Genomic DNA, 9,993 nt, shown 5'->3' with positions numbered 1-9,993 from the left:
GAAAGATAAATCCTTACCTCAATGATGCCAAAGGATGAAAATCTAGTGAAAATCGTCCAAAATTGCTCTTTCTTTGCCCCAAAATGAATTTAAGAAAAATTAAACTATTTTGGGAGGAAAATTAACTAAATCTACAACCTTCACCGTTGTAGACTTATGTTGGCATAGCGGCACCTACCACTATAACGACCTTTGACTCGGTTTGACTATCTCTATGGAAAAAATTTCTCCACTATAGGGACGGTTTCTAGCGTGCATGCCGCTATATAGCAGTGTCGATGGGACAGAATGTCCAGCTTCGCTCAAAAATCTCAATTTTTGTAACACACCTTAAATCAAAAATATTTTAAATAATATCTTTTACGCTAAGATCAATTTCGGGAGTTTCACTCACCCAAATTCAATTATGTAAATTGCTACAGATTTTTTATCATCCTAGATAACTAGAAATCAAATCAAACACCACCAAACTTTCCAAAATTATTCTCAAATTTTTTCAGACCATACCTCGCTTCAAATTCACTCAAAACTAACCTAACCTGAAATTTATAACTTCAAAATCGAGAAAAATTTTAACCTAAAATTTTCAATGGAAGGTTTTTTTATAAGGACTGAAAATATTGTTATAATATATGTATAATTCAACTGAATTAAGTTGTTGAATTGTTCAACTTCCGCATGAAATGAATAATTAGGTAGTAAGGATTCTCCTATCTAGGATAGGTGTTAGGTAGGTACCAACACGATCCGTGAATTGGATAGTGACAGATTCTTTCTCCGTAAATAAGAAAGAAAACAAAGTCCACAAACAATGCTTTCAATTATGCAAAAGCTAATGCATTAGTACTTTGATACTTCTTTGATATTATGATGCGACAATATAAATTTATCCCCTGCAAAAAAAAGTATATGTCTTGAGAGGAAAAAATTAAGGATTAAATACAATTAAGTGCAAAAGTTGGAAAAGACCCTATTTACTCATATCCTGTATTTTTATATTTACATAAATAATCGGCTAGATTCACTTTTCGTTTTTTCTATCTAATATACATAAATTAAACATTAATTAAATAAAAATATACATACATCTATAATCTATATCTATAATATATTAAAAGTGTGAAGACCCTTATAAAAGTGATTTGAACTTTTTGCCCTTCATTAAAAGAGTCTCCTTTAGACAAAACTATCTTTTCACTATTTTTTTCAATTTATTATTTAATTATTTTTTATTATATTAATTGAACTTCCTAAAATATATGGAACTCCTAAAATATATGCAGGAGAATCAATTAATATTTTTCTTTCTACTAGACTTCCTAAAATATATGGGACTCCTAAAATATATGGTAGGAGAATTAATTAAAAATTTTCTTTCCGTTGTTTAATTAGAAAAATATTCCTAAAATAGAACTCTATTATGGAAATACATCTATAAATATTATGTATGTTAAACTAGAGAACAAATCGGTTTGCCTATTGGAAGAATATGTTTGATGCTCATCTAACTTGATTCAATTTGGTGGATGCTTGATATTCTAGCCCTCAACTTCTTCATAGTTTTTGTCAGCATAATAGAATTCAACATGTGTGTTTATATATCTTCTTTTCTTTCATTCAAAATTATTCTTTAGGGTCAAAATTTTTTGTCAGACAAGATATTAGTTAGATCAAAATTGAAGCTTTGTGATCACTATTTTATTTTTTTACAGTTTACAGGCCGTAGATGAATGTCGGTTGGATTTGAAGAATTTCTTGTGTAAAGGTTAGGTTTAATTGTATTGTTTTGATATCTTTACTTTCTTATTATTTTACTTTAATTTACAGATGCTAGATGAATGTCGGTCGACTTTCAAAAAAATTTAGGTATAGGTTAGGTTTAATTGTATTATCGTAATATCTCTATTATCATATTATTTGTTATTGTTTACAGTGGTAGATGAGTGTCGAACAACTTTGAGAAAATTTTTGTGTGTAAAGATTAGATTTAATTGTATTATTTTGATGTCTCTATCGTTGTATTATTTTCTAGCAATTTACAGATAGTAGATGAATGTCGATCGACTTTTAAAAATATTTTTTGTAAAGGTTAGGTTTAATAAGTAAATTCTCCATCTTTACATATTCAAAAGATATTAAATTTAATTATTACAGTCATCTTTATTATTTAAACAAATATCCTATTTAGTATAATGTTTGAATTCATTAAAGTGAGATACACGTGCAAGGCGCGTACACCTAAACTAGTTATACATAAAAATACATATCATAGAGCTGATGATTATTTTTAATTTAACCAATAGGACATTATTTTTGAAGGAAAACATTGTTGACATTGATAGTATTACATGACACATTTGTATATCACTTTATCACTTGTATATAATAGGATAGTTAATTGGGTTAGTCTTTTGTCTATTTGGTTGTGCCACTTGTATATTTGGGCCTCTGATTTATTTATTTAATCTGACTTAACCCAGCCCACTTATCATTTGTATATACATAAATACTCATACTATACAGTAGAGACACAGATGAGTAACAAAATATATTTCCTAATTTTCTCTCTCTAGAAGCTTCTCAAATCTGAGTTAAGGTCGATTTAGTTTTCTCAATATGGTATCAGACCTTGTGTTGGTACAATGGAGTTATTGACCTCCCGTCTCATTTTTGGCATTTTTTTGTGATTCTGTGGATATTTTTTGGTGTTTTCTGTGGTATTGGCAGATTTTCGACGGCTTAGACAGCTAGATTCGGCAATTTGCGGCCTACATTTGGCGATTTCCGGTTATATTCTTCCATTCTCTCTATATTGCTATATTGCTACTATTTGTTAGCTGATTTTCATTGTTTCCCTTTTGAATTCATTTTTTGCTATAACAGGTACTGCTTCTAGTACTCTACCTCCTTCTGTCCTACTATATTTTGCTTTCCTTCAACTCTTTGAGAATCGTTTTGGTCAAAACGAACTTCAATGGGACTGGTTATGGAAGTTAGACGAGGGGAATGATGTTAGAATTATTCTGTAAAAACAAATTAGGATTGATAAATGGTACTATGCCCAACTTGAACCCATTTCTCCTAATTTTGAACCATGGAACCGCTGTAATGATATGGTTGTAGCATGGATCCTGAATATCTAGGACAAGGAGATTAGCGAAACAATCATGTATACTGAATTTGCTGGAAAGTATTGGAAAGATATCGAACAAAGATTTGGACAGGCTAGTGGTCTGAAAATCTTCCAAATTCGAAAAAGATATCTCTTCCATTACTCAAGGAAACTCCAATAATGCCTTATATTTAAATAGAATTAAGAGTCTTTGGGATGAGTTGTGCTTTTCCATATCTTATCATGAATCTGAGTGTGGATGTAAGGAGGCCTATAAAAAACTTGACGAGGAACAGAGGGTTCATTAGTGTTTGAGTGGTCTGTGTGACTCTTACTCTACTATTAGGAGAAACATCCTACAAATGAATCCCTTACTTGATATTGATAATGTGTATTCCATGCCCATTAATGATAAAAGCCAGTCTGAATTTCAAAATGCACCTCTGTCATCTTTTAGTTCTGAATCTTCCTCTTTATCCATAGGGATTCAAAAGCCCTATAATCCATATAACCACAAGATTAATTTTGAATCTTCTGCAAGGAGAAATTTTGATTCCAGAAAAAGAAGCAACATAACCAATAGGTATTGCAAGAAACCAGGACATGTGATTGATCAGTGTTATAAGTTACATGGGTTTCCTCCTAATGCTAGACCTCCTAGATTTCAAAAGGACTGTTGCTCTTGTTCAAGCTGCTGAAAACCAATCTTTGGGAGTGTCTGAGTCTTTCACATATAATGTCAAACCTGTCATTGCTAAATCTGGAAACACAAATATTTCTTCAGATCAATTTGCTCAACTGTTGAATTTACTTCAGCAATGTAAATTGGTATCTCTTCCTATTTCTTCAGATCAGTTTGCCCAACTGTTGAATTTACTTCAGCAATGCAAATTGGTGTCTCCTCCTACTGAGATATCTAGTGTTTCAGCCAACTTTGCAGGTTTGATTAATTCTCCCATTTTTGATAAGTGTGGTTTCTTAGCATGTAATTTTTCTAAGATAGAGGATAATCCTTGGATTATTGACTAAGGTGCAAAAAATCACATGACTCCACATTCTTCCTTTCTCACTGATATTAAGCCCCTTATTTTTCCTTACCTTGTAACTTTATAAAATGGTTACAAAGTAAAAGTTACTAGTACTGGCGCTCTCATTCTTTCTCTTGATTTTTCTATAAAAGATGTACTTTTAGTTCCTTATTTTTAGTACAACCTAATTTCCCTTCCACAGTTGATATCTCAATTACAATGTATAGCTTATTTTTCTCTTATTCACTATGTATTGCAGATCTGAAGAAGCTAGTGGTACTTGGTAAATTTCAGAATGGGCTCTACATCCTCAAGGGTCCTTTTATAGAAACTTCTACTAATTTTGTTTGTCTTGATAATTTTCAATCTTACAATCTTCTGTAAATACCATTCCTGCCTTTGACTTGTCTGGTATGAATAAGAGCAGTGCCTTATCTTCTAATGTTGTTTCTTCAACTAGTCAAATGAATATTTCTACGACCCCATTGCTTGTCATTAGTTTGTCTGTTGATCATGCTTGGCATCTTAGACTTAGGCATATGCTTTTTTCTAAGATGAAAACTATATCTATTTTATTTGACCAACCTCCATAAAGACAATCCTTTCTCTGTTCCATTTATCCCATGGCAAGGCAACAAAGAGTCCCTTTTCCTGAAAGTCAAATTCACTCTACCAAACCCTTTCAACTTATATACGTTGAATTATAGGGACCATATCATACACAAACTTATAATGGGTTTAAATACTTTATGACTATTATAGATGGTTATAGTAGAGAAACTTGGACTCATCTTTTACCTTGCAAGGGCAATGTAGTTTCCAATCTTCATTCATTTACAGCAAGAATTCAAACGCAATTTCACATCACTGTTCGAACTTTAAGGTTTGATTAAGCCCTTGAGCTAGGGTCCAGCTCAGCTATAATGTCTTTATTTTATGCACATGGTATTCTTTATCAAACCACTTATGCACACACCCCTTAACAAAATTGGGTTGTGGAAAAGAAATGTAAACATCTTCTTGAAACTTCTAGAGCACTCCTTTTCTAATACAAATTACCTGATAAATATTAGGGTGACTGCATTCTCACAGCTACTTATCTCATTAATAGATTTCCTACTCCCCTATTGAAACACAAATCTTCTTTTGAATTATTACATAGGATTTTTCCCTCTATTTCCCACCTTAAAGCCTTTGGTTGTCTTTGTTTTATTGTTGTCCCAAAACCTCACAGGTATAAATTCACATCTAAGACCATTCCATCTATTTTCATTAGCTATCCACCTGGAAGAAGGGTAATAAATTGTTCAATCTTAACAATTTTAACATCTTCTGCTCAAGGGATGTAATTTTCCATGAACATAGTTTTCCTAACATCTCTCCTCCTTTTTCCCATTTTTTTCCACCTTCTGTGCATTTTCCTGAACTATTTATTCATAATAATGCTATTTGTTCTCATAATGTACCTTGAAATTCTTATCTTATTTCCTCTTCCACATCTCCTCCACCTCTTAGAAAATCTTCTAGGGTTCCTACGGTACTCTCTTACCTTGCTGATTATGTGTGCACCTTTGTCACTACCTCTAAGGACTGTTTTATATCTTCAGTGGATTCATTACAAAAGCCTATTTTTTATACCATCACGCAGCGTCCAATCCTACATGGAAAGAGGTCATGATGAAATAATTTCAGGCCTTAGAGTTGAATAATACTTGGGATATGGTCCTTTTACCCACTGGGATAAAGGTTCTTCCCTGTAAATAGGTCTATTAAATTAAATAAAGAGATGATGGTTCCATTGAAAGATATAAGAAATATTTAGTCATTCGAGGTGATGTTCAACAAGAAGGAGTTAATTTTACTGAAACCTTTTCTCATGTGGTGAAGTTCACTACTGTCAGGTGCCTATTATTTGTAGCTGCTAAGAAAGGTTAGGTTGCACATTAACTTGATATAAATAATGTTTTTTACATGGGGATCTCTATGAGGATGTTTACATGAAAATCCCTTAAGGGATGACTGTCTCTACTTCATCTTCGGTCCCTTTGTCCTCCTTGGAATAACTCAATAAATCCTTATATGGGCTTCGACAAGCTTCTAGGCAATGGTATGCCAAGCTCAGTTCTGCCTTCCAATCTAAGGGGTTTCTGCCTAGTATGAATGATTATTATTTGTCTGTCAAGACTATTGGAAGCAATCGTACTATCATTGCAGTCTATGTTGATGACATTTTGATTTGTGGCGATGATTTAGCAGAAATTTCACTATTAAAATAATTTTTTAATGATCAATTCAAGATTAAAGATCTCGGGGAGATCCATCATTTTCTTGGTCTTAAAGTGAGCAAATTTTCTCAAGGGTTTTTGGTTAGTCTACATAAATTCATCTTAGGTTTACTATCTAAGCTCCATTATTTTTTTCTCACTCCTATAGTATCTTCGTTGGACTCTCATCTGAAACTGTCCACTGATGTTGGTGACCTTCTTCTTGATCATTCCCTTTACAGGATGTTGATTGGGAAACTTAGTTTCCTATAACATACAAAACCTAATCTTTCTTTTACTGTTCAGTACCTTAATCAATTTACTACTCCTCGAGTGCCTCATCTTGAGGCCGGTTATCATGTTCTGAGGTACTTGGTTGTTACTTCTCATTTAAGTCTGCTTTTATCCAGATCCTCTAGTTTTCCTCTTCGAGGTTTCAGTGACTCTAATTGGGATAGTTGTGCTACTAGTCATAAATCTGTATCTGGATTTATGTTGTATTTGGGTGATTGCACCATTTCTTGGAAGTCCAAAAATCAACCCACCAGTGCCTTATCTTCTGCAAAGGCAGAATACCGGGCTTTGGGGCTATTGGTTGCTGAAATTACTTGGCTGATACATTTTTTGGGTGATCTTGGAGTTTCTGATCTTACCCTTGTTGATGTATTTTGTGACAACCACGCAGCTGTTCACATTGCTAAAAATCCTATTTCTCATGAACTGATACGAGAAAATAATGGAAGGCACTAAACACACTCCAAAATAGTCCACAAATCAAAGGATCCTTGGACTTATTAGAGGCCAACTCTTGAATTTACAATACAACACAAGGATGAGAAGATAACAAGCTTTTTGACCCCTATTTCAGCCGATCAAACTACATTAACAACACATAAAAATGAACAACAAGAAGACAACAATTTCGGCTATAAGAACACCACAAAGCCTAGAGTAGGCAACAAGAACAAACACAACAATATTAAAAGAAAGAAAAGGATAGTTAGTGAGACAAAGATTATTGCAAGATTAAGAACCAAGTGTATATCAACACTAACCCCTAATGAATATAATAATTGACACCACACTCTTACGGTGACCTCCAAGGGAATCAACTCACCTCAAGATCCACCATTTTCAAGCAAAGGTCAATATTAGGTTTTCCAAGCCCTAAACTACAATGGTTATTCCAAGCCCTAACTAAGACTACACTAAGGTGTTCTACTCTCAAGAGAGAGGAATTACAATATGTCAAATGTTCATCATTCATAAACTAATGAGTAAAGACTTAAAAGAGACTATATATAGTATATTACAAAAGAAAAACAAAATGACTCCAATGCCCTTAATTAGGTAGGGTGGTCATGGAGTGTCATTTAGAAAAGTCTGAATGACCAAAATACCCACAAGGCTAAGTGACCAAAATGTCCTTAATAAAGGAAACGAAAACTGTGAACCACCAAGTGTGGCCCAAACCCGAGAGTCCTCAAGTCTTCAAGGCTCCAAGCAATCCTCCACACTCGGGTTTGTTTAATGGCATTCTCAAGATGACCCCTCCAAGTATGATCCCGTGCCCTCCATGTGATCAAAGCTTGATTCTTCACGTAGTGACTTTGAATGATGTCATCGAAAGTTAAGGCGTCATTTGACTTGTATCATGAACACGTCAAACATATTGAGGTGGATTGACATTTTACTCAGAATGCTTTAGCTATTGGTCTGATTTCTCTTCATCCTATCTCCACTTCTGTTCAGCTGGCTAACATATTCACTAAGACCTTACTAGGTTTTCAGTAGCAAGGTTTCCTTCCCAAGCTTGGCATGGCTAGCCTTTCCAGTTTGCGGGGGGTGATGGCGGTGATAATGTTACATGACACATTTGTATATCACTTTATTACTTGTATATAATAAGATCATTAATTGGATTAGTTTTTTGTCAATTTGGTTGGGCCAATTGTATATTAGGGCCTCTGATTTATTTATTTAATCTGACTTAACCCGGCCCACTTGTCATTTGTACATACATATATACTCATATTGTACAGTAGAGACACAGATGAATAACAAAATATCTTTCCCAATTTTCTCTCTCAGGAAGCTTCTCGAATCTGAGTTGAGGTCGATTCAATTTTCTCAATAAACCGTGGAGGAAAACAGTTACCCAAAAATAAGGGAATCTCTCTCATATATTTGCTTTATCAAACCCTCACCACCAATCTAGCCACCAAAAGTGAGTAAAAGCATATTAAATCGAAAAGGAGTACAACTATGTGTGATAATTTTTATCTTTAAAGATGCACTCTAGAATTCAGTTCAGTTATAATAATGAAACTATGTTAAGTTATGTAGCATGTGATCAATCAAGAAAGCCTACCATTAAAGTTGGTGAAAATTAATTATCATAAGTTTTATATATATAGGGTCATGTAAGTTAGTGACCTTTGTGAACTGTAGATTACCCTCCTATACCCATTTACACGGCCATGCATAAATAAATAAATGGAAAAACAACATGGCATGGTCATTTTGAAAAAAAAAAAAAAAATGGTCCATAATTGAAAAGGTAGACATGCTATAGTCAGTCGGCTAAAGTAATTCACTTTTTTAGCCATTTGACCCAATTGGACACATGCAGTCTCTATACTCAATTGATACACTTTTATACCACATTGATACACTTTTATACTATATTGATATACTTTTAAAAAAAAAAAAAAAAAAGAAATTCTATGCAAGCACATCCAGTCTCTATACTCAATTGACACTCTTTTATACCACATTAATACACTTTTATACTACATTGATACACTTGCAATATCCATATACTCAATTGATACTCTCTTATACTAGATCGATACATTTTTAGAATGCATGTAAAAACTATATAGAGTCGTATAAAATATGTATCTAAATAATAATTGTAGGTAAAAATTGTTTAGAATGTGTATAAAAATGCTATAATTATTATATAGAATATGTATATATATAGAAACTGTATCTTTATTATATATAAATATATATATATATATATATATATATATATATTTAACAATTGTATTATATTAAAAGTATATGATATTGTATTTTATTGTATAAATAACTAAAACTAAACTAAACAAATAGTATGTTATTTTAATAATGTTATATCACTTAAAATAGATTGTCATGTAAATGGTTTAGAATAAAACTTATAAATCTACCTAAAAGTTCAGTTGAATTATCCAACGTCTGCTTTGACTTTTAAAAGTGAAATGGATTCAACTTTGCATTATTAAAAAAGAAAAGGAGCCAAAAAAATATGGACCCATTGAAGATAAAAAGTCGGCCCAGTACACAAAATGGAAATGGCCTAATTGTGATGCTTAATGGCTATTTACTGGATTTTTAAATTGGATAAATTACACAAATCCCATACTTAAGAGACTATATTACCTAATATCCCTTACTTTTTTAAAATTTGCATAAAGTTTCAACTTTACTCTTGATACATATCAAGAAAACCCCACATCCTATTTTTACTCCACCTTTAAATCATTCAAGCTTTCATTCCCTAAAATATCTCCCTAATTATCAACAATTAAATCATCTTTCT

General features: G+C 32.7%; 1 protein-coding gene across 1 annotated transcript; it reads left to right on the top strand.

The window, feature by feature from the left end:
• Positions 1 to 2,534: 2,534 nt before the first annotated feature.
• Positions 2,535 to 7,154, top strand: LOC107869792. Its single transcript, XM_047411541.1, has 8 exons — positions 2,535 to 2,538; positions 2,728 to 2,787; positions 2,884 to 3,011; positions 3,144 to 3,231; positions 3,765 to 4,052; positions 4,400 to 4,485; positions 6,711 to 6,772; positions 6,815 to 7,154. The coding sequence occupies exons 1-8, from the start codon at positions 2,535 to 2,537 to the stop codon at positions 7,152 to 7,154; spliced, it is 1,056 nt and encodes a 351-aa protein (XP_047267497.1).
• Positions 7,155 to 9,993: the final 2,839 nt, after the last annotated feature.

The sequence above is a fragment of the Capsicum annuum genome, chromosome 4 (genome assembly GCF_002878395.1).
Source record: "Capsicum annuum cultivar UCD-10X-F1 chromosome 4, UCD10Xv1.1, whole genome shotgun sequence".
Taxonomy (NCBI): domain Eukaryota; kingdom Viridiplantae; phylum Streptophyta; class Magnoliopsida; order Solanales; family Solanaceae; genus Capsicum; species Capsicum annuum.
The sequence above is the reverse complement of the archived record's forward strand: the minus strand, read 5'-3'. Positions and strand labels throughout refer to the sequence as shown.

Bases quoted from the DNA above. Each gene is read 5' to 3' on its own strand.
- LOC107869792 (XM_047411541.1), top strand. The intron at 3,012-3,143 runs GTTAGAATTATT...CTGAATATCTAG, and splicing joins AGTTAGACGAGGGGAATGAT to GACAAGGAGATTAGCGAAAC. The intron at 4,053-4,399 runs GTTTGATTAATT...TATGTATTGCAG, and splicing joins TGTTTCAGCCAACTTTGCAG to ATCTGAAGAAGCTAGTGGTA.